General features: G+C 45.5%; 1 protein-coding gene and 1 pseudogene across 1 annotated transcript; both read right to left on the minus strand.

Moving 5' to 3' along the window:
- Positions 1-7,451: 7,451 nt before the first annotated feature.
- Positions 7,452-23,662, minus strand: Rnf114 (ring finger protein 114). Its single transcript, XM_027946424.2, has 6 exons — positions 23,500-23,662; positions 19,208-19,358; positions 15,857-15,963; positions 15,455-15,569; positions 11,543-11,650; positions 7,452-9,326 (listed from the first exon to the last, which is right to left on the minus strand). The coding sequence occupies exons 1-6, from the start codon at positions 23,637-23,639 to the stop codon at positions 9,261-9,263; spliced, it is 687 nt and encodes a 228-aa protein (XP_027802225.1). The 5' UTR covers positions 23,640-23,662; the 3' UTR covers positions 7,452-9,260.
- Positions 23,663-24,244: 582 nt separating this feature from the next.
- On the minus strand, positions 24,245-24,798 carry LOC114101446 (SS18-like protein 2 pseudogene; annotated as a pseudogene).
- Positions 24,799-25,674: the final 876 nt, after the last annotated feature.

Consider the following 25,674-nt stretch of genomic DNA (forward strand, 5'->3'; position numbering starts at 1 on the left):
TCTGCACCTGCAAGATACACCTGCCACCCTGCTCACACCTGGGAGGGGCCGGCTGAGCTCAGGCTGAGCAACCCTTGGAATCTCAGGTAGAGCACACCTTCCCCAGGTGGTCCCCAGGTGGTCCCCTGGCAGCTGCATGGTGGCGGGTTGCTGGGTGTGCCCCCGGCCTCTCAGACCACTTGCTTCCAGCTTCAGCCAGGGTTGGTAGAGCTGTTCCTCTGCCTGCCTGGCAGGAGGCTAAAAGTACCCGCTGGGTCTCCTCCCCTCTGTCATGGATGGCCGCCTTGCTCACTTCTAGAGAGCTCTGAACCACAGAGGATGAGCACTACTGCCAAGGAGGGGATGTGGAGATGGAGGCACATGCTTAGGACGCTCAAGGTCCCCAGTTTAAGCCTCAGTGAACACAAAAAAAGCCAACAAAAGCCAGGGATGGTGGCGCACACCTCTAATCCCAGCCACTAGGGAGGCTGAAGCAGGAGGATTGCAAATTGGAGGCCAGTTTTAGCAAGACATTGTCTCAAAATAAAAAATAAAAAGGGCTGGGGAGATAGCTCAGTGGTCCAGCACCCCTGGGTCCAATTCCTTTCAACTGAAAAAAATTAGAAATGTTCAAATGGAAAATTGTGGTCTCTTTTTCACTTTTTTTTTTTTTTTTCCCATGTGGGGCCGGGGATAAAACCCAGAACCTCACATACGCTAGGCAAGCGCTCTACCACTGAGCCCCAGCCCATGTTTTTCACATTTTTAAAAAAAATATATTAACACTTACCACATGTGTACAAATGATGGCAGAGCACGGATCCCAGGTACAGCCTAGTCCAACCACTACAGTCCTGAGCCCAGAGAAGCCCCTTTGCCCTTACACCTACCAGGTGAGGGTCACCTCAGCAGCCCTCCGGGCAGGCAGGCAGGCAGACAGGCACGTGCACACCTCCCAAGAGCAGCCCCTCTCCTGACTTCAACTGGCTTTTCTCACTTATCTTGAGATAGTGTTGCAGATAAAATAAGATGCCCAGTAAAATCTAATTTCAGATAAACAACAAAGGTTTTTAGCATAAGACTGCACAGAACATACACAGCTCTCTGAAATTTAAATTTAACTGGGCCTCCAGGTTTCTTTGCTAAATCTGGTGGCCTTGCTTGGAAATTGATTCCTATCAGCATTTAGAGCACAATCTAGAACCAGTCCCCTGTTGATGGGCAGTTAGCTTATTTCTCATCTTTTGCTTTTCAGAACAATACTCTGACCTCATCTACAATTTATCTGTAGGGTGTGTTCCTAAAACTTGCTTTTGTCCTGCCTGCATTCCTGAGGGATGCAGTTGGCAACCCCAGGCCCCTTCGGTCTCCCGGGAGAGCAGCACCCTCCCTTCCCCACCTTCCCACCTTGCTATCTCCTCTCTCTCCACCTCTGTCTCTCTCTCTCTCACTGTCCCTCCTTAGGTGTGTCCCTCTGTCTTTCTATCTCCCCAGACTCTCCCAGTCTCTCTCTCTCACCCTTCCTCTTTTTGACCCAGCAGCTCTACATACAAAATAGCCAGTCAAGCTGGCAAAGATGTGCGGTGTCTGCAGAGGTGTTCACACGTGGTCGATCACACGTCAAACTGGAAACGACCTAAATGCCCATTGAAAAATTAAGTGTGCTCCTTCCTTACAAGGAAGCATCAGGCTAAAATAATGTCTTAACACTGAATGATGCTGGCAGGTGACAGAGTGAAAGTCGGGGGCTACAGATGGGAGCTAAAGCATCAACCACTTTAAGTTCAACCAAAAAATATGGTGACCCAGAGATCTGTAAGAATTCTAATATTGGGCTGGGGATGTGGCTCAAGTGGTAGCGTGCTTGCCTGGCATGCATGTGGCCCGGGTTCGAATCTCAGCACCACATACAGGAATGTTGTGTCCGCCAAAAACTAAAAAATAAAAATATTGGGAAACTCTCTCTCTTTAAAAAAAAAAAAATTCTAATATCGACTATAATGGTTTTTGTTTGCTTTTTGGTACTGGCATGGAACTCAGGGCCTTGAACACGCTAGGCAAGCACTTTGTCCCCCTCGGTAGATTGCCTAGGCTGGCGGTGAACTTGCCTTCTTCCTGCCTCAGCCTCCTGCATAGCTGGGATCACAGGTGTGCGCCACCACGGCCTCTGCTGAGGGGGTCTTGAAGGCTGTCAGGTGGAGAGGAGCGGATTCACTTTTGCTTGTATTTTTCTTTCCCTGTTGTTATTTTTTTTTAAGTTGCATCGCAGACTGGGCATAGTAGCACACACCCGTAACCACAGCTACTCTGGAGGCCGGGATAGGAGAACTGCAAGTTGGTGGCCAGCCTAGGTAACTTAGAGAGGCCCTGTCTCAAAATAAAAAATAAAAAGGGCTGGGAATGTAGCTCAGTGGTAGAGCGCCCCTGGGGTCCACCCCCAGTGTTGAAAAAAAAAAGTTGCATTATAATTTTTGCATTGTAATTCTTTTTAAAAAAATATTTATTTTTTAGTTGTAGTTGGACACAACACCTTTATTTCACTTGTTCATTTCTGTATGTGGTGCTGTGGATCAAACCCAGGGTCTTGCACGAGCAAGGTGAGTGCTCTACTGCTGAGCCACAACCCCAGGCCACGCATTGTAATTCTTAACACTGTGCTTATTTGCTCTGTCATGCCCTAACTCCTTGTGTATGTGTATTTATTTACATATGCTATTTTTGGAAACATCTGGGTTGACCAGAGATGTCAGGACCTTTTACCCATGTAGGTATATTTATACCCTAAATATAGGGTATAAATACAAATCTGCCAAGAACAAGGTCATTCTCTTCATAACTGGTGAAAGTATCAAAGTCAGGAAACCCAGCATTGATACGGTATAATACCATCGTCCACAATCAATTGTCCCAATAACATCCTATTTTTAATAGTTTTTAATTATAGATGGACACAATGTCTTTATTTTATTTATTTTTATGTGGTGCTGAGGATGGAACCCAGGGCTTCCCACGTGCCAGGCAAGCCCTTGGCCACTGAGCCTTAGCCCCAGCCCCCATAACATCCTTTCCAACCCAGAATCCAGGGCCTTTCTGTCACACCTCTCTAGTCCTCACAGAGCCTGACATCTTGGAGGAGTCCCGGCTGTTTTGCAGACTGACACTCTCGATTTGGACTTGCCTGACGTTTCCTTGAGACACCAGGTGTGTTTCCTTGCCAGGAACCACAGAAGTGCTGGAGAACATGCCATCAGCTCACACATGCTAGGCCAGTGCTCTGCCACTAAGCTACAGCCCCGGCCTTTTATTTTTTATCTTTGAGATAGGGTTTTGCTAAGTTGCTTAGGGCCTCACTGAATTGCTGAGGCTGGCCTTGAACTTGCAATCCTCCTGCCTCAGCCTCCAGTTAATGGGATTATAGGTGTGTGCCACCTTGCCCAGCCACAACTTGCCTTCTTGGGTGGGACTAGGCATTCAGAGGTCTCAGGAAGGGATGAGACAAACAATGGTGACATTGGTTGCTCATCTCTATTTATTTAGTGGTACTAGAAATGGAATCCAGGCCCAGGAATGCTAGGCAAGCGCTCCACCATACACTCCCATCCAGTAGCTCACATTTGTTACACACTGATTCTGTGTCAGGCTCTGTTCTAGTGCTTTCCATGGATTATTCTACTGGGTCCCTACAACACTATGAGAAAGACATTTTTGTAAAGTCTCATTTTACAGATGAGAACCCAAGAACAAAGAGATTAGAATAATTTGTCAGGTCACACCTACTGAATGCAGATACTGGGACAGGAGACCCCATGCAGTCTGTGCTGGAGGCTGCAGGTCTGAGCTCAGGACTGTACTAGAAGTCATTCACTTTCTGGCTCCAGGACTCCTTCCCTCTCTGGCCTCCGCCCCCTTGGCCAAGCAACAGGAATGTGGTCAGCATCCCTCCTGCAGGGCTGGCTGAGATTGAGACCCGCTTTTCTGATATAACTTGAATGTTTGGATCACCTTTCAGGAGCCAGAGAAGGATCAAACAAAATTGTCAGGAACCAGGAATGAAGAGGATGAGCATCACCCTCACTCCTCTATTCCTGGCGCCCAGCTGAGCCTCACGGGGTAGGCAGCAGGCACAGTGGAAGGCCAGGAGATAATAGGAGAGGAATAAAGGCAGGAGGGGAGGGCTGTGGCTGTGGCTCAGCAGTAGAGCACTCGACTAGCACGTGCAAGACCCTGGGTTCGATCCTTAGCACCACATAAAAATAAAGGTACTGTGTCCATCTACAACTTAAAAAAATATATATATATATTTTTAAAAAAAAGGCAGGAGGGGAGTGGGGCACAGTGAGGCACACCTGTAATGCCAGTGACGTGGGAGGCTCAGGCAGGAGGATCATAAACTCGAGGACAGCCTGGGTATCTCAGACTGTCTCCAAAAAGAAGAAAAAAAAAAAAAAAGGCTGGGGATGTAGCTCAGTGGTAGAGTACCCAAGATCAAGCTCCAGTACGGGGGTGGGGGAAAATAAAAAGGGAAGTGGGGGGCAGGGACCTTATGGAGAACCTGGGTAGGCAGCCACCTTAGCCTGTCCAGGAGTCTGGCCTCCTCTGTCTTCCAAGTTCTGGTTTCATTTTGAGGACTTACTTCCTCAGAGAGATGCTGCCCCCTTCAGGCTCTCCTTACCACTGTCTGGCTCTCATTCTGGACGGAGCAATCACCATGGAAAGAAAATATCCGGTGGAAAATGTCCCCATGTAGTTCCATTTCGATTCTAGGAATATTTATTCAGTCTACTCAGAGGTAAGTATGGAAGGCCAAGGTGCACAAGTCAGGCACAGTCTTGTGCAGAGGAGCAAGACTGGGAGATGAGCAGGAGTGTGAGGACGGTCAGCCGGACAGACGCTGGGCTGCATGCAGGGGCGGGCGTGACTTCCTCACTCTTACTGTGCATCTGGGAAAAGCAGCAGCAGGACACTGAGGTGATGGGGAGAGGGAAAGGCACCGTGGAGAAAGGAGGAAAGGTCCAGATACTCCTCCGGATCATGGTTTCTAGTTTCTTCATGAATTAGGAAGCGACTTATTGTTTACTAAATAGCTCCCATTTACTGATCCTGTACCATGAAGACTTACCAGTCTGCGATTAAATCTGAATGACGTGTGACCCCACAGTTCCAGCTGAGGGCTGGTTCGTAAGTGCTCCAGTACAATGCTGTGTGTTCCTGAACACAAGAAACTGGTCAGTTTTCCACTACGAAAAAATATTTTATTTTTGGCCAAACTGAATGTAAGCACTTTTTTTTTGGTACCGGGAATTGAACTCAGGGGCACTCGACCACTGAGTCACGTCCCCAGCCATACTTTGTATTTTATTTAGAGACAGGCTCTCAATGACTTGCTTAGTGCTTCGCCCTTGCTGAGGCTGGCTTTGATCTCGCCATCCTCCTGCCTCAGCCTCTTCAGTAGCTGGGATTACAGGTGTGTGCCACCGTGCCCAGCTAACTCTAAGCACTTTTATCATTGCAGACGACAATATTCAAATATGTACTTATTTTTGGTTATATATATTTATATATAAATAATATTCAAGTATGTTTAATGTATTTATTTAAAATAAATGTACAAATTTACTAAGACATTTCAACGAAGTTCAATCCACAGGCATTTTAAAGAGAGATCTTTTAGTTATAGATGGACACATCTATTTATTTTTATGCGGTGAAGACTGAACAAATGCCTCACACATGCCAGTCAAGTGCTCTGCCACAACCCCAGCCCCCATGCATTGTGGACATCAGATTAACTGCCATCATCAGGTACTCTCTGTTACTTAACAGCATTTGAGGTACATCCTACTTCATTTCCTGAAGTTGCCTGAGGACTGGCACTTTCTGTACCTATGCATGACGCTAGAACATGGAATCTTAGGCCTAGACAAAGCACGGGTCATAAACATGTCTCTCCCAGCTCTCCTCCTGCAGTCTTCCCCCAGCTCAGTGGGGATACCTCCACTGACCCATGCTCCCCTCTTGCTTTCACACTGCCTTCAATACCTAACCCAGATTTCACCACCACCACCACATGGATCCAGCCACCATCATCTGCTGATTCTTGCAGCAGCTACTCCTGGTCCCTGCTCCAAATGCAGCCAGGGGCCTAGGTCACTTAGAATCCTCCAATACTCCCATCTCACTGGGAGAAAAGCCAAGTCTGGGCAGTGGACTCTGCCATCTGTCTCCCACACCCCAACTTACTCTTCTCCCCACTCCGCCATGGCTCCTGGGCCTCCTCTGCTGCAGTGCCTCAAGTTAACACCTGTGCTCTGGACTTGTGCAGAATGCTCTCCCCCCATGTGGTCACTGGGATAGTGCCTCATTTCATTCTGGTCTCAGTGCAAATGTCACTTCCTTGACCTGTGCTGGTAATGGTAAGTGCTTTTATTGCTAGCATATAAAAGACCTCAAGGAAATGAAAGCCCAGTTCCCAACTTCCTGACCTGTAACCACAGTCCCGGACTGGACTGATGCTTAGGTAAAGGTGGTCTGCATGGGTGCAGGGCATGAAAGGACTCCAGGTGTCTTGGATAGCTTACTGCTGCAGTCCACTGCAAGATGGAATGAAACACAAGAGGGAGAAGTCAGGGTGGAGCGGGGACGATGGGCAGTTTGGGCCACATTATCATCATTATTTGCAGTGTTGGGGATTGGACCCAGGGACCCACATGCCAGGCAAGTGCTCTTGCTCTACCACTGAGTACACACACACACACCCTTTGACTGCAACAGGGTCTTGCTAAGTTGCTCAGGCTGGCCTCAAACTTGTGATTCTCCTACCTTAGCCTCCAGGGTAGCATGGCCATGTTAAAATCCTGGGGCTAGGGATGTGACATGAGGCTCTGGGTTCAATTCCCAGCACCACGAAATACATACACAAATGAATAACTAAATAAATTTAAGAGTCTCTGGGACCAGGATGGGGAAACAGGAGGCAGCACAGCAGCAGAGTGCCACAGAGCAGCACTATGGCCAGGGTTCCACACACTCTGCTCTCTGAATTCTAATATCCTTTAGAGGCAAATATCATTAGCCCCCTGTTCTGGAAGCAGCACTGGCTGGACGTCTGCTGGTGGCAGAGTGCAGCACTTAGAAGCACCCAGGACCTGAAATGTCAGCTTGCAGAAGGCTGCCCTTGAACACCCGCACTGCTGCTCCACCACACGTAGTGAAAGCTGTGTCTAAAGCCTTCTCTATGCAAAAATGTCATCTCTTGCCTCGCTGGAGCCTCTTAACTCTGAGAAGTGTGTGCTGTATCCATTTTAAAAAAGAGGACTGGCAGACCCCCGTGAAGCCCAGCTGGGGTGAGACCTATAACTGGAAACCAGGCTGGACTCAGGGACAGAAAATTCCCCCAGAATAGCAACCGTTTGGAGGTCCCCAGGTCCAGACTTCAGCCAATGGTATTCAATGAAAACAGGCACTACAGCTCACCAGCTGGATAAATTATGAAATTTATTTATATTTCACCTTTTAAAAGCCAGAACATAACAAATTTCACTTTCTGGAAAGTCATCTTATTAGAAATACATGAAGTGCACTTAATACAAGGAAATTAGTTTCTTGGTTCCACCAGTGAGATGTCCGTGCTCTTCTCAATCCCCTCCAATGAAGGGTTTATCAAACTTCCCTCCAAGTTTCTACCGAGACAATCTCAATTCAGGGAGGTCTGAGTGAACTTTTCCCAGAAGTTACAGTAAAGAAGCTGACCTTAACATGTAGGTCCTCCCAAGTAATAACAAATCAGAAAAAAACTACATGGCCCAAAAAGGCCCATCTTTGCTGGTTATTAGGCAACTGCAGTTAGCTCTTATGGTGGGTGGGAAGAGCTCACAGCAATAGGGTACAGGCCCAAAGCCATTTGCAACCTTGGCCACTGACCAGGAAAAAACTGCCATATTCAAACTGGAGATGTGTGACACAAAAGAATGAACCAAATCCATAAGCCTTTTGGTCCATCAGAGATTCTGCTCCTATACAGTAGCTGGCAGCTCTTATCTTGGAACTAATATTCATGAAACATGCTCAGCTTCAAGCTTCTCAAACAGCTACTGAACCACGTTCCCAGTACACAGCTTTTATTAACTTCTCGTCAGAGGGCGTGCTGTGCCTTGCAGTCAGTGTGTCTTGTAAGAGACAACAGGGTGCACCACAGCCTCTCTGAGTTGAAAGCCAGGGTTTTAAAATAGCAATTTGGATGGTGAAACAAGTGTCATAAAGAAACCATTTGTGACAGTAAAATAATGCTCAGTTTAATCTAAGTTACCAAGTAAAAGATAAAAGAACTAGTAGCCACCAGATCCCCCACACCTTTTTCCTTTTAATCATTTTATCTCCTTTTCATGCTTCAGGACAAGAATGTACACAAGCCCTCAAAGAGAAAGGTAAATGTGACCCAGTCATCTGAAAATACTTTGTTAGCTTGAAAACCAAAAAGCTATGGCCCTCCCGCTCTCTTAGCTGACTCCCTTCCCCACTTATGGAAAAATGCTGTTTAACTTTCCTAACCTAGAAATACCTCCACTAAAAATATATGGTTATACCTTATCCTAAAAAAAAAGGCACCATGCAGGCATTTAAGACTGAACCAGTTAATTCTAAGGGTTTGCAGGAGTGTAGCAAAATATCACTAATAAAATTTCCAGCATCAAATCATGCAAAACCCAGAATGTTCACCCCAAGAGGGTTCCTGAAATGTTTCCCAGGGTACAAACTTCAGCTTCTAGCAGCCACTGCCCACCCCATGGACAGGCACTCCACCACTGAGGAGTGTCAGCCCTGGTCGGCTGCACTGTGGCTACAGCTCATAAACCTCAGGGCAAGGAAAGGAGACGATTGTTTCATTGTGCTATTTGTGACCCAGAAAAGGTCCTGGCTGGCTCAAAGGATCTGAGACTTGAATACTGGATGGGAGGAACAGTGTGAAACAAGAACACATGGAGGTGAAGAAGCTGGATTTTCTTCCAGAAGAGGCAGCAGAAGCTCTAGGAATTAACTGAGGACCAATGCGACTCAACCAGGTGACAAAACAAGTTTAACAGTGGGGAAGATAGCTTTGGCGAGAGCCCAAAGGAAAAGAGGGCTCTGACCCGGGGACCCGTTCCCCCCATCAGAAGTGACCCTGTCCCAATGCCATGGCTCATTTCCAGGTCTGTTGTACAGTTAAGGTGTAGGAGTCAAAGGTTTCACACTTAACATGTAATGGAAGCTCTAGAACACGAGACGGAAAGCAAGGACTCTGCTCACTGGTCGATGATGGAGCGCTGCAACACCTGATTCATCATGTCCTCTTCATCAACATCGTAATCCTGAGGGCAAGAAACACACATTCAGCAACTGTCCACAGCTGCACAGACCCTCAGCAGGAGAACACCCCAGCAATAGGGTCTAGTGAGAGCTGCCAGGGACCCCAGCCCATCATCTGCATTAAATGGACAAATTACTTCATCTCTCAGTCTGTGCTGCCTCCTCCACTGGAGGCCTGGGCAGCACACAGAGCCTGCCACAGACAATAGTCAGCGCGCTCAGTTTAGCTCATGGATCCAGAAGGCAGACATATGCAGACTGAAGAGTCATTAGTCAGCACGGACCTCAGTGCCAAGGAAGGACAGGGGTTTCTGAGGGCCATAAGGTACAGCAGAAATACAGTAAAACGACTCTTCTTTAATGAGGCAAAATTATCTACTCGGGCATTTTTAGGAACTGTATCCATCATTACAGCACTAATGAAAAGGATACTTATCCTGAAGTCTGGAGTTTTAGACATTATCAGACACAATACTTTTTTTCTGATACCAGGAATTGAACCCAGTCTCTTCCCTAACACTTTTTATTTTTAATTTTGATACAGGGTCTGGCTAAGCTGCTGAGGCTGGCCTTGAACTTGTCATCTTCCTGCCTCCAACTCCCCAGCATCTGGGATTACAGATAGGTACCACCATGCCCTGTGTATCCCCCCACATTGATCCCTGGGCACTCTACCCACTGAGCTGGCTTCTTTAAAAATTTAAGACAGGGTCTCACTAAATTTCCAAGGCTGCCCTTTAACTTTCGATCCTCTGCCTCAGTCTCTGAGTTGCTGAGATTACAGGGTTGTGTACCTCCACGCCTGGCAAGAATAAATCTATGTTTTTTACAGTGCTGGGAACAGGATACAGGGCCTCACACATGCTAGTTAAACAGTCTACCACTGAGCCACATTCCCAGCCCTGAGAATCAATATTCTTTTTGACAACCTAGGAAAGAATTTTTGTCATATCCTGAAATACAGCCATTAAGAGTAAACACTACTCTGCCAGGCATGATGGGACATACCTATAATCCCAGTGCCTCAGGAGGCTGAGGCAATAGGTTCAGAAATTATAGGATAGCCTTGGGAATTTAATGAGGCCTTTTCTTTTTTTTTTGTAGTTGGACACAATATCTTTATTTATTTATTTTTATGTGGTGCTGAGGATCGAACCCAGGGCTTCGCATGTACTAGGCGAGCACTCTACCACTGAGCCACAACCCCAGCCCTAATGAGGCCTTTTCTTAAAATAAAAAAAGCTGGGGATGTAGCTCAGTGGTAGAGCACCCCTGGGTTCAATCCCCAAAAACACACACAGAAAGAGTAAACACTACTCTAAAATCCTAACTTGACACTGCAGCATTGCTTCAAATCCCAGGCCCAGTGCATGCTGGGCAAGTGATCTATCACTGAGCCACACCCGAGTCCTGGGCCTGCATTCCCACAACAACAATCAGCTGCACTAGGTGGCAGCATACCATGAGTCATGCCCTATCAGCTTACAAATTCTTTTGAGGGGCTGGGGATGTGGCTCAAGTGGTAGCGCGCTCGCCTGGCATGCGTGAGGCCCGGGTTCAATCCTCAGCACCACATACAAAACAAACATGTTGTATCCGCCGATAACTAAAAAATAAATATTAAAATTCTCTCTCTCTCCAAAAAAAAAAAAAAAACAAATTCTTTTGAGGACCATTTCTATTCTTTGCCTGGTCCTCAGGCACACACACAAAAAAAGAGCCTGAGGTTCCCAAACTAAGATGTGTAACAGGCAGAAATTATACCTACAAAAAGAAAGCTGGAGGGCCAAGCATGATGGTGAACACCTGTAATCCCAGTGGCTAGGGAGGCTGAGGCAGGAGGATCTTCAAAGATCAAAGCCAGCCTCAGCAATTTAGCAAAGCCCTAAGCAACATAGAGAGACCCTGTCTCAAAAAATAAAAAGGACCAGGAATGTAGATCAGTGGTAGAGAACCACCCCCCCACACTGGGTACAATATCCAGTCCCCCCAACCTCCCTAGAAAAAAGTGGGGCAAAATGGGGGCAGGGCAGGAGCAAGCTTCACTGTATCGTTCCAGTAACTGTCAAGATCATCTCAACAGCACTCCGATCACGTGGCTGCCATGCAAGGACCTGGGAGCTGTTGCATAGAGACAAGGCTGGATGACAGGCTCCCCTTCCTCTTCTCAGAGACAGCGAGAAGTTCTGCTGTCCCCTAGGAGAGAAATACGACTCACCACAAAAGTGTCATAGGAAAACTGGTGCCGGCGTTGGATGTGTTCTATGAAGTTGGCGCTGCGGTAGTTGGGGTCTCCCCAGGGCATTGAGGCACATATTGGACAGACCTTTCAACAAAGAAGCAAGATCTCAGGCACCTGACTTCTGAATGGACTCCAGCCCTCTGCGACCTGCTGGCTGTCTCTCCTCCAGGATGGTTTTCCTGACACCTAGTGCGGAACACCTAGTCCTCCTTCCTGTGCACACCAGAATCCCAGAGAACACTTCAAGTCTCCTGCTTCAATCAATCACATGACACGTGGGTGTGGGTGGTCACTTAAGTCATAGTATCATCCCTTCTGAAAGGCTACTGTAGTCAAAAAGGGGCCAGTCCTGTGTGGGTGGGAATATGGCCTTCCAACTCAGCACACAAGCTGATCCAAAAAACCCAAGGACAACCAAATAAATAATCAGATTAATTATAGCCCAGGAAGTACAGCACAGCCTTATGTGCATGTTGACAAAGTAAATGCTCAGATGACTGGGATCACACCAGAAAGCGATCCAACAGGCTGATTTGAGCTTTGAAGACTAGAGGTCCATGGAGAGACAGAGAAGCTAGTGGGTGGCAGCATCACATGATGGAGAATTCAGGAAGGAGGATGGTATCATGCTTCAGCTTAGCGATGTAACCCTAGCCAACTGCAAGGCACACAGGGATAGAGGGGACTGGCAAGAGATGAATCTTGGATAACAGAGCAACAAGCGGAATATGCATCAAGCAGCTGTGGAGCTAGAACACAGCCTAGAGACTGAAGAGAAGATGGCTTCCAAAGTGAAGGGCTGAGAGCTTGAGAGCTAAGCAGCTGTAGAGAGAGAGGAACTAGGACAGAGGCCAGAAGCTTAAGGACAAAAGGTCTCAACAGAAACAAAACCACCAGAGGAACTTCAGGGTGCCAAAGGGGAAGGAAGGAGGAGAGAGGGGAAGCAAATTAGGCTGTCATACCAGAAAACAGGGGCTATCAAAATTATGAGTGCAGTTAGCCATTGCCCAAATTAATTCACCTCCAAGACTGTATCTTATAAACATGCACCAACAGAGCTAGGGATAGAGGTCTGCAGTAGATCGAGTGCCTAGCATGCTCAATGGCCTGGGTTCCCCAGCACTCAAAAACCAACCAACCAACAGATATATAGTTAAGCAAAAAAATAAACACACAAAGATGTTAGAATTTATGACAATAATTTACTTTTTTTTTGGTACTCGAAATTGAACCCAGGAACACTCTACCACTGAGCTTTTTATCTGGCTAAATCTTAACCCAGTCTGGCCTTGAACTTTCAATCCTGCTGTCTCAGCCTCCTAAACCATTGGGATTATAGACATGTGCTACTGGACCAGCTTAGAACGCTTCTCTCCTCTTATCTAGTGCAACCAAAGAAGATATACCAGACTATCATTTTGGAATCATAAGAAAAGCAAAATAACAGATGTTATGACCCATCCAGACTGACATCTGCTCATTGAAATTTTAGTAATCGTCTATGTAAAAAATATAAATATTGGAAAAATGACTATTTTGGGGTGAGAATAATAAATTATTTGTGATTGTCTTATGTCCTGAAAAGCTGATTTGTTGCCATGGCATAACATAGTTACCAAATCTGAATACAGAAAAAACTACAAAACCATAAAGAAAGTGGTGCACACCTGTAATCCCTAATGGCTAGGAAGGCTGAGGCAGGATTACGAATTCAAAGCCAGCCTCAGGAACTCAGGCTCTGAGCAACACAGTGAGATCCTGTCTCTAAATAAAATACAAAAAAAGGACTGGGGGACTGGGGCTGTAGCTCAGTGGTAGAGCACTTATCTTGCACGCATGAGGCATTGGGTTCAATCCTCAAAAAAATAAATTAATAAAAAATAAATAAAGATATTGTGTCCATCTACAACTAAGGGAAAAAAATATATATAAAAGGACTGGGGGCATGGCTCTGGGTTGAATTCCTGGTACCAAAATAAAAACAAAAAACAAACCAAAAAACCCCATAAAGACTGAGAAGCCAGGTGTGGTGTAATCCCAGCTACTCAGGAGGTTGAGGCAGGAGGATTGTAAGTTTGAGGTCAGCTTGGGCAACTGAGCAAGAACCTGTCTCAAATAATATAAAAAGGTCTGGAGAGTAGCTCAGTGATAAGAGGGCTCTGGGTTCAATCCCCAGTTTCACATACATACATAAAATAAATAAAAGACAGACTGAGGCCAACTGATGCTATGGGGGAACAGACTTAGGGGAAGGGTTGGAAAGAAGCTCCCATTTTTTTGAGATGGTGGGGATTTGGATTTAACCCAGGGCCTCACACATGCTAGCAAGTGCTCTACTACTGAGCTACATTCCCAGCCCTGGAGAGAGATTTTTTATAGTCCACTTTTCATATAATAAGCTATCAGCCAAGTAATCCCAGCAGCTCAGAAGGATCGAGAATTCAAAGCCAGCCTCAGCAACGGGGAGGCACTAAGCAACTCAGTGAAACTGCGTCTCTAAAATACAAAATAGGGCAGAGGATGTGGCTCAGTGGTTGAGTGCCTGAGTTCAACCCCCAGTACCAAAAAAAAAAAAAAAAAAAAAAAGCTATCTACAAAGAAACAAATTCTTAAAATTTCAGAGATGATGGAAAACAAGGACTTTTATTAAAAGACTAGCTGGGACACACAGAACATGATGTCAGCAGGATGGTAGAAGTAGAAGCTGGACTCTGCAGAGGACAGAGCAGCACTGAAAAGCCACAATTTGGAGGGCAAAGAAACTTAATGCTATTAGAGAAAGCAAACTGGATCGGATATTCTTCCCATCAATTAGACAGGAAAGGCAATGTGCCAAGTCCTAGTCTGGGTCCTTTACCTAGCCCAGAGAATACAGTTAAGAAGAGTGAGATGGACAGGTGCCCACCTGTTATCCCAGCAACTTAGGAGGCTGAGGCAGGAGTAACGAAGTTCAAAGACAGCCTCAGCAAGTTATGAGACCCTGGCTCAAAATAAAAAATCAAAAGGGCTAGAGACATGGCTCAGTGATAAAGCACCCCAGGTTCAATCCCTGGTATGGGGAAAAAGGAGAGAAAAGAGCAAGATGTAGAAAGGAGCCTTTCCTCAACACAGGAGGGAAGGAGAGACCCAAGGTACAAATGTTGCAAACACAAGTGCTCTTGGGGACAGACTAGTAAGGCAAATGAATGAAGCAGGTGCTGCATTAGCCCATCCCATTTAGAGGGGACAGCAACTACACAAAACTACTCAAAGCTGGGCCTGAGTTGGAGCTTGGGCGTAGAGCACTTGCCTAGCACATGAGAGGCACTGGGTTCGACCCACAGCACCGCATTTATTTTTTTTTTCGTTATACATGGACATAATATCTTTGTTTTTTCATTTTTATGTGGTGCTAAGGATCAAACCCAGTGCCTCCCATGTGCAAGGCAAGTGCTGTGCCACTGAGCCACAACCCCAACCCAACTGCATTTAAATAAATAAAATAAAGGTCCATCAATAAAAAGGACCCAAAGACATCACATGACACTAAGATGGCACCCAAAATACACAGCACTTCCATACCATCCCCGCATCCTCTTGGGGGGAAAGGGGGAAATCATGATGAAGAACACAACTATTAAAATTTAAACATGGATATTAGATTGTATCCATGTTAAGTTTTCTAAATACAATTACAAAAAGTGTAATTTTATAAAAAAATGTTCTTATTCTTTGGATATATGCCGAAGTATTTAAGGGTCTAAGAGTCATGGTATCTATAACTTATGCCCAAATGTTATGGTAAAATGTTAATTTGGAAATCTAGGTGAAGGGTATACAGAAGTTCACAAATCCTATAATTTTCTTGTAAGTTTGACTTATTCCCCCATTCAAATAAAAAAGTCTTACCACAGATTTGGTATCCGTGCTGTGGGATAATTTGCAGTGCTCCACAAGTCCTTCCTGATCAAAGTTCTTCTCGGGACAGTAAGGACAAGGAAAGGTGTAACGATTTGGGACATTCCTGAAAGATGAAAGGCAGAAGAAAAAAATCTCTCTGTAAACACCTTTCCACACAACTTCAATCAAAAAGGAACAGAGTTCACTAACTGTGTGAGAGAAGGATTCTGATCATCACTTCCAAATCAGGTCAAGTGTTTAGAAAATAACAGCACAGCTAACATTTGAAGTGAACGTCGGAGTGCCCCAAAACAACAAACTTGAATCAATTTTAAACCCTAGAGCATAAAGTACCCAATAATTTTGTAGCAAAAAATGAACTCCAGCTAAGGGAGTGACTGAGTTACTAACCTTGGCTGAAGGGATGCGTCCTTAGTAGTGGCCTTCACACCTTCCATGATGTAGTTCTGGTATTTGGAACAGGTAGCCACGTGGGCTCGGATCTTAGATAGGAAGAACTTGAATAGGAAGAATCAGAATCCACAAGTTAGCACCTTATATCAGGCAAATATGGTCCCAAAGCAAGGGCAAGACGAAAACTGGACCTACATTACCCTGGCAAACAACCTCACTACACTCCTGACTATACTGATGGGGTAGAACAGGGACTGTAGAACCATTAATAAAAAGGCCGATGTTTTCCACTTGACAAAACCATGACATCTGCTTCTACTCCAAAAGAATTCTTCTAGAGGTTTGCTTTACTCATCATATACAAAGACCTTATAGACATGCTCCAAATCAAGTGATGTTTTTAAAAAAAGTTTTCTATACTCAGTCTAGGTTATAAGATGGAAAGAGGAAAAAAAAATCCAAAAAGTGCTTCATCACAGGTTGCAGGGTGGTGGGGAAATATAACAGGAACTGAATCCAGAGGTACTCTGCCATTGAGCTATAGAATTACATCCTTGCATTTATTATTTTTGTTATGTGGTGATGGGGATTGAACCCAGACCCTCATTCATGGAAGGCAAGTGCTTTACCACTGAGCTATCTCCCCAGCCCCCCAGAATTACATTCTTTTTTTTTTTAATATTTATTATTTAGTTGTAGTTGGACACAATACCTTTATTTTATTTACTTATATGTGGTGCTGGGGATAGAACCCAGGGCCCCACACGTGCCAGGCAAACACTCTACCACTGAGCCACAAACCCAGCCCTGGAATTACATTCTTAATTAAGAATTAAGAGTTCTTAATTTTTTGAGACAGGGTCTCATTAAGTTGCCCAGGATGACCTTGAACCTACAATCCTCCTATCTCAATCTCCCAAGTAGCTGGGATTATAGGTGTGCACCACAGTACCTGGCTTCCCCGGCACTGTTTTTGGCTCTTTCTTTTTTGGAAGTACTAGAAATCTAACCCAGGGCCTGTGCATGCCAGGATAAGTGCTCTATCACTGAGCGACATCCCCTACCCTGTGTACTGCATTTATTTATTTGTTTATTTATGTATGTATGTATGTTATGTATGTACGTACGTACGTACGTACTAGGGATTGAACCCAGAGGTGCTTCACCACCAAGCCATATCTCCAGCCCTTTTTTTGAGACAGGGTCTCACTAAGTTGCTGAGGCTGGCCTTGAACTTTCAATCCTCAGGCTTCAGCCTCCTGAGCTGCTAGGATTACAGGTGTGAACCACTGTACCCAGATTGTTTTTTGCTTTTGCTTTTTTTGGTACCAGGGATTTAACTCAACGACTGAGCCATATCCCCAGTCCTATTTTGTATTTTATTTAGAGACAGAATCTAACTGAGTTGCTCAGACACTAAATTGCTGAGGCTGGCTTTAAACTGCCTCAGCGTCCAGAGTCACTGGGATTACATGTGTGCATCATCATGCCCAGCACTGTTTGCTTTTTGAAACAGGGTTTTGCTATGTTGCCCAGGCAGGCTTTGAACTCCTGCACATCAGCAATCAATCCTGCCACTGCCTCCCAAGCAGGCAGGACTATAAGGCACAAAGAAAGAAAAAGTGTATGGAATAAAGAAAAAGGGTGGGTAAGGGAACAAAAATATTTTTTGAGGTCCGTATGGTACAATAATTAATCTCTTGGTTTCTTTTTTGGTTCCAGGTATTGAACCCAGGGTCGCTGAAGCACTGAACCACATCTCCAGCCCTTTCTCCATTTTTTTTTTTTTTTAAATTTTGAGATAGGGTCTCACTAACTCCTTAGGGCTTCACTAAATTGCTGAGGCTGGCCTTGAACTTGTGATCCTTCTGGCTCAGCTTCCTGAGTTGCTGGGATTACAAGTATGCACCACTGTGCTCAAGTTTGTTTTGTTTTTTTTGAGACTGGGTCTCATTATGTCAGCCAGGTGGTCTCAAACTCCGGTCATCTCTACTTAGCCTCCCAAGGAGCTGGGACTATAGGTGTGCCAATCACTAATCTTTAAAATGGAGAAAAACAAAAGCATTCGGCAGGGGAAAAAAGAAATACCATGTGTGCATGAAGAAAGATGAAGAGGAAATTTTATTTCAGTAATTTTAAAGTTTCTAAATTCAACTGCCGGGGGGGGGGGAGGGGGGGGTGTTATCTGAATTCCAGCTTACCACGACGAATCTGTCTTACCTCCAGCTCAAGAATTTGTTAACTTTAAGCTTACCAACCAAGGAGCTCCTAATTAAAAGGGATGGGAATTAGTCTTAAGATAGCACTGTAATAGCCCTGCTATATACACCTAATACTAACTCACTCTGAAAGGAAGGAGATAAACTATGTCCATACTATGGCCACCTATATACTTGTTTTAAAAATAATAAAACTGACAAGCAGGACTGCCCGATTAAGTGAAACAAAACTTCCAAAAGTCAAAAACGTTACAAAATATGTAGTATGATCGCATTTTCTAAAAAAAATCCTATACCTATTATTTATAAAAATTTTATCTGCATTTGCCAAAGGGTAGAAATGTCAGGCAGACTTCTAAATCGAACTGCTTTTGCGATGATAATCTCTGAAGAAGCAGCCTATGGTATTTTATATTTTTGTACTGTTTAGAGCATGGATGCATTTCAAACGTTAGATAATGCTATTAAAATTATGATTTCATATTTCTATCATGATTCTTTCCCAGCAAGTGCTAAAAAGTTTAACCATTAAATTCATATCTCTAATGATACAGATTATAAAGTTTCCCTTCAAACTCTTTACAGTAGATAACTTCTTTGACTCACCAACTTCATTTTACAGTTTATTTTAAATCCAGGGTGCTTCACCACTGAGCAATAGCCCAGCATTTTTTTTTTTTTTTTTTTGAGTCAGGGTCTTGCTAAGCTACTCAGGGTCTTACTAAATTGCTGAAGCTGGTCTTGAACTTGCCAGCCTCCTAAGTCACCTGTGCACCGTGCCCAGCTTCATTTTATATTTTAAACAATCATAAAATGTCATTATATTCTAATTCAAATTGTGTTTAATACTTTGGAAAATAGATCTCATAGGAACAAATGGATTAGTTATTCCTGACTTTCAAAGCTAAAATATATACTATATCCAACCAACTCATGAAAAAAGAAACAAAAAACCAGTAGGTAGGGTTACAAAAATGAAAACAGCACAGCCATCACCACAGATAACTGGCATGCACACGTGCTGTTAGTCACCTAGTCATGCTCTAACTTCAGAAACGCCGTGGCAACAGCTCTACGCTTTACCCATCTCATCACAGGATAATGACTCTTCCATGTTACTTCCACATACATTCTTACGGCAGCCATGGCAAGAAGTCTCTGTGCTCTCAATCTGCCGCTCGAGCTCCACAGCTCGGACGCCAGGTGCCAGAGCGCTGCGACACACCCCACAGACAGGTTTCTTCGGCTTCAGACATTCCTGCAGGCATGCAGAGCAAAAGCTAGAACAAGACACACAGAGAACCTCCGTCATGCATCGTGGAGACAAGACAACAAATGTGGATAAACTTTTAAAAGGACATCAATGAATAATGGGTTAAAAACAATTTGTCCCCTACACCCAATTAAAATACTAAGATCTTCTAGGACAGAAAAATTGTTGTTGAGGGTAGCAGCAGACTATGAAGAACACACAGGTCTCGTAACAAATAAACACGAAGTACCATGACACAGGTAAAACGCAATAATGTTGAGGCTTCAAACCCTAGCCCCTGCCACTGAGGGACTTGGCGGGCGTTTCCAGAAACGTGATTTTCTCCTCTATGAAATGAAGATGGCAGTATCTACCTCTAGGATTGTTTGGGAGGATGGAATATGTATAGCAGACCCTTAGTATATTGTCTACCACAAAAGAAATGCACAGTAAATGGGAACTGCTGTCAGAGGTGAAAGCAAAGCACTGTGGGAACACAAAGCCAAGAACAATAGTTGTAACCTAAGGAGAACAAGGTTGGTAAGACTTCAGAGTAGCCTCCGTGATCAGCCTTAAAGAGTTTTGCTGCCAGAGGAAGGGAAGACTATTCCAGGCCCTTAGGTTTAAAATTTATGATGCACTTGAGAAGATAAGTCTAATAAACTTCCTCAGAAGCAGCAGAAAGCCAGAGGTTCAAAGCAAAAAGACCAAATCTGGCTTACAGAAAAACAACTCTGGGGCATCATGGACAACAGAACTTTATTTATTTTTATTATTATTTTTTTTTAGATAGGAAGAAATAAAGTACAAACCTAATAAATGACTATAGGCAAGGGACTGTGAAGTCCTGACAAAAAAGAATGAATTCAGGATACAATTTAGAGGCAGTATGACTTGAGGACTTACTGAATTTGAAAAAGTAAAAAAAAAAAATGACAGTTTCTTCCCTAAAACTTAGGCAGGTGATGTTGAGATTCGGTATACAGAAAGAATGAATAAAGGGCTGGGGTTGTGGCTAAGTGGGAGAACACTTGCCTAGCATGTGTGAGGCCCTGGCTTCGATTCTCAGCACTGCATATAAACAAATAAAATAAAGGTCCATTGACACCTAAAACAATATTTAAAAAAAAAAAAAAGAAGAAGAAATAAGGCATGAAAATACGCTGGGTTACTTACCCAATGTAACAGATTCTCAACTTTTTCTTTAAGATAGGGGTTTATGTTGCCCATGTTGGTCTCAAATATATAAGCTCAAGTGATCCTTCTGCCTCAGCCTCCTACGACCATAGGCAAGTACCACCATGCTAGGCTCCAATTTTATTTCAAGGTAGGATTAACAGATTCTGTCAGCACTCAGGATGTATAATCAAAGGCACCCTTCTGTACACCTGATGATGTTTTAGTGTCTCTAAGAATTTTTTCATCCATGCTGGGCATGGTGGTGCACATCTGTAATCCCAGCTGCTCAGGAGGCTGAGGCAAGAGGATTGGGAGTTCAAGGCCAGCCTCAGCAACTTAGTCAGGTTCAAAGCAATTTAAAAAGACCCTGTCTCAAAATAAAATATAAAAAATGGGCTGGGGATGTTGCTCAGTGGTTAAGCACACCTGGGTTCAATCCCTGGTAGCCCCCCGCCCCCCAGGACATAAAAATGCTGCTAGGCTAGTATAAGGTAGTCTAGTACAGGTAAGGGGGCCTACTCATTTGCTTGAGGGCAGAATGAAAATGAGACAAAGTCTCTGTCCTCATGATGCTATATTCTAAAGTGGAGGAAAACACATGTCAATTTCACATAGTGATTAAGTATATGAAATAAATAAAACAAGGCAAAGAGATCAGTTGGGGCAACCACAGGAAACCTGAGGTGACATTTGAACTAAAACCTGATTATGAAGATAGACACACAGATCTGAAATGATACCAAATGCAAAGGCATGTCTCAAGGGCAAAAAGAAAGATCTTTGAGGCTGTGACATAGCAGACTAAAGAGAGAACACAAGTGACAAGGTAGGAGAGGAAGCATGACCTCATGGCCATCGTGGCACTGCCTCTTCAAGGGGGCACAGAGGGTCATAGAACCCAGCAAGCAAATTGATAAAACCAACCGTTTATCCTCAGCAAACAGTTCATGGTACAGCTCATCTATCAAATGTTCAGAAGCCCCTTTTATACCTGAGTTATACCTAAACAAGCCTTTTTTTTTTTTTTGGTGTGTGGGGAGTGATATCGGGGACTGAACCCAGGGATACTTAATTAACCACTGAGCCACATTCCCAGCCCTTTTTGGGACAGGGTCTTGCTAAGATTGCTCTGGAACTTGCAATCAGCTTCCCCAGTCAGTGGTATCACAGCTGTGCATCATCATGCTCAGTCAAGCTGCTTTTAAACTATACTGGGTTGACTTTCAGTTTCTATTTCCTATTAATAGGGTTTCAGCATTCCAAATGCTCTATCACACTGCTATGAAGAAATCCCTTTTCTTGGGCACCTAGCTTCCACAGCCTTTCTTCCCCTGAATACCACTTGACTGAGGTGTATGCAATCATTCAGGTCTTTTCCTTTGTTCCCCTCAGTACTGGGGATTGAACCCAGGGGTGCTCTGTCACTGAGCTACCTCCCCAACCCTTTTTATTTTGAGACAGGGTCTCACTAAGTTGCTGATCTTGAATCTGCAATCCTCCTCCTCAGTTGCTGGGATTACTTGGTGCGCACCACTGCAACTGGCAATCTTTCTGGTCTTTAAAAATAAAGTTGTTTTTTTTTTTAAATCCAACGTCAAAGCCACAGCTATCATGATGTCCAAATTAAGAAATCAACTAAGCAGAGAGCAGAGCTGGAGCTATGAGACACCTTTGCTGCCCTCACCAAGGTGCATCTGTCTGTCTTCAATCAGCACTGAACTGCTCAACACAGGAAGCTGGTACAGTGAGCAGAGGAGAGGAGACAAGGCTTGGATCCCGGTACTGTTTCTTGCCCTCTTACCCAGGAAAGGTTCAGGTGACCCAAGGAAAACTCAACTTTCGCTGCTTTTCAGATGGTTACTGTGCTGGGTCATCTTTTTTACAAATGTTAATACCTACCCACACAGGCTTAAACCCTGTAAACCACTTGCAGTCCAGTGAATTGATTATAAATAATCAATTCACTGGACTGTAAACTGAGGGCAGGGATCATGTTCTTGCGTTTTCTGGCACACACAGGGCATACAAACATCTCAGTTGACTGCAAGATTAGAATCTGGATAATCAGAACTCTGCTTAGGCACCAGGAAACTATTTTGGGCAACAGGGAGCTCCAGGAGAGAACTGAAGGAGGTGATTTAAGCTTGAGAAGGATCTGGGGGGCAGGGGCGGGAAGGTGTGAATGGGGCAAGAGTTCCAGGTTAACTGAACTGCAGAAAGGAATAGCCCCAGGCTGGAAAGAGCTTAGCGCGCCTGAAGCAACAAAAAAGCCTGTGTGGCCACGAAGTTCTAGGTTCTCGGGGCTAGCAAAACAGGACACCTGCGATGCGAGTGAGTCTCAGTCTCCTGAGCTTATGCACCTGTAAAATGGTTCCCGGCGTCCCCCTCCCCAGCCCCTGCAGCAGGGCTGCTGTAGGAATAATGCCCCTGTGTCCCAACAAGTGCCTATTGTGTCTGCTGAGAGTAATGGGGTCCCCATGGTGATGCCCGTGATAAGCACGGAGGGCGGCAACGAAGAAAATGCCAACTCTTGAGCAGCTGGAAGCAGGTGGCCAGGTTTTCTTCGATTTTTCGGCTTAGGTGTGCGTGACGGGGCAAGGCTCGGGTTCAGGCCCGCCCGCCCCGGCGCCTGCGGCAGCGCGGGACACCCTCACACCGAGCTCCTGATGGGCAGCCCGGTCTGCACCCCGACGCTGCTCAGGCCGCGGGTCCTGCACTGGAGGAAGCGGGACGCCGACAGCTCCCGGCCGCCCGGCCTCCGCCGACGGTCTCCCTCCCGTCTCTGGCTGCTCAGCGCTGCGCCAAGTTCGCGCACCGGTCCTGACCCCAGCGCCGCGCCCCTGTCCCGCCCAGGTGCCGGCGCCGCGGGCGGAGGACGCTCCGAGGGCCGCTCTGGGCCGCCGCTCGGCCGCGCGGGCCCCCGTCGGGCCTCGCTCCCGGCTCGGCTCCCTCCCGCCAGGCGCTCCCCTACCAGCCCAGCTCCCACTTACACGTGTCCGCAGGGCACCTGCACCGGCTTCTCGTACACCTCCAGGCACACGGGACACGTGAAGCGGCCCAGGGGGTCGGCCTCCGCCGCGGGCCCCGCCAGCTGCGTAACGCCCTCACGGGGCTGCTGTTGCGCCGCCATCTTGCTGCCGCCGAGCGAGCGCCGCGCCGCGCCGGCCGCGAGTGAGGAGGCGAGGGGCGGGGCCGAACGGCGGCGGCGCGTGCGCGGGGCGGGGCCTCTGAGCGTGGGGCGGGGCCTCCAGGCCGCTGCCGGGCGCGAACGGGTTCGTCTGCAGCCTCTGCGAGCCCGGGAGTTCCTCTCTCTTTTTTTTTTTTTTTTTTTGAGATAAAGAAAATTACACATCTTTTATTATCAGATGATACTAGATAATACTAAAGAATCACTATTAATTTTGTTGGTAACACATAACAGTAGTAATATAACAGTAGTATTGTTACATACCTTATGGTTACTAAATCCTTACAATTTTTGAGGGAACCAAATACAACACTCTACTTGGAAATATTTATACCTTCATATCCTTCTTTTGTGGAAGAGCAAGCTTTATTTCAAAGTAACCCGAGAAGAGGGGTCAGGGGGAACACATTTACAAACTGGATGGGAGCACACAGATACTGTATCCATTTGGCAAAGGCTCAGTCAGAAGTCTCAGCAATTCCTGCTGATCCTCCAACACCTACTCAGTTTCCTCTTCAGGCTGAAACTAAAGAGTAGTCTCGGAAGATGCCCATGATGTCTTTGTTATCCAAACACACTCCCATTTCAGGAAAGAGGACACCTGGGGTCTACTTTCTGGGGGATCTGATTAATTATTAAAAATAAATATTTACATTGAGAATGTAGTTAAACTAGTAGCTTCCTTCACATTTTCACATTTTAAAAAGAACCAGAGGTTTCATGTTTTAAGCAGTTGAGTTGGTAAAGATCCTGTCTCCATTTTATAGGAGATGGATTACATTCAATTACTCCTTACAACTGAAAGATCATTCCATTGCTTTTGAAGTACTGGATGGGCTGGCATCTGCGATGGTAGCTAAATAAATGAGATTTCTATGTAGCACATGCTGGTACTGGACACACTCATTCGCTCCACCCTTGTTCTGATGCTCCACGATACAGCGGATCAGCTGGTCATTCTCCTCTAGGAGCTGCTGGATAGTCTCTTGATTGACTTCCGCCTTGCCCCTCATCCAGTCGGGTACAAAGGCCACCGACATCGCTGGGGGCCCGGGTGGGCACCCCACCTCGGAAAAAGACGCCCACCGTGCGGCCAGATAGATGCTGTCTCCCCCCGGAGTTCCTCTCTATCTGAGCGTCCAGGTGAGAATGATGCCCAGCCAACGTGTGGGTTAGACCCTGGTGAGTCCCAGAAGAGGAGCCAGCTACACTGTGCCCAGGAGCCGGGCCCACGACCCTCGCCCACAGACACTGGGAGACAATAAATATTAAACTGTTTAAGTTTGGGGGGTGTTTCGTTATGCAGCGACAGATAACTAATACAACGTTAGTTAGTTATTCTATTTTTTTTTTTTTTTTTTTGAGGGCGGCTAACGGGGATTGAACTCCGGCCCACTGAGCCACATCCCCAGGCCTATTTTGTATTTTATTTAGAGTCAGGGTCTCACTGAGTTGCTTAGCACCTCGCTTTTGCTGAGGCTGGTTTTGAACTCGCTGTCCTCCTGCCTCAGCCTCCTGAGCTGCTGGGATTACAGGTGTGGGCCACCGCATACAACCTTAATCTTGAGCAGTTTGCCCAAGAAGATTCCTGAGAATCTTGTACCGGTAGTTCCCATCCTTTCTCCTTTTGGGTTGTCTAACTCTTCTATCAGTTTGGTGCATTTTATTTTTTTAACCATGGATTGCCCCAAGGGGCGCTTAACCACTGAGCTACATCCCCAGCCCTTTTTATATTTTATTTTGAGAGAGTCTGGCTGTTACCTAGGGTCTCCCTAAATTGCTTAGGCTAACCTTGAACTTGAGACCCTAAATCATGTAACTCTTAGCACTCAGTCTTAGCTCAGCCTCAGGCAGCATGTAAAGTTTATCACTGTACATATCTAAATTAGATAGAATTTCTCTCGTTATGTATTACTACATTTCTAAACCTGTGAATAGATAATATCTTGATTTCAGCATGTTTCAATACTGCCAAACT

This window comes from Marmota flaviventris, chromosome 2 (assembly GCF_047511675.1).
Source record: "Marmota flaviventris isolate mMarFla1 chromosome 2, mMarFla1.hap1, whole genome shotgun sequence".
Classification (NCBI taxonomy): Eukaryota; Metazoa; Chordata; class Mammalia; order Rodentia; family Sciuridae; genus Marmota; species Marmota flaviventris.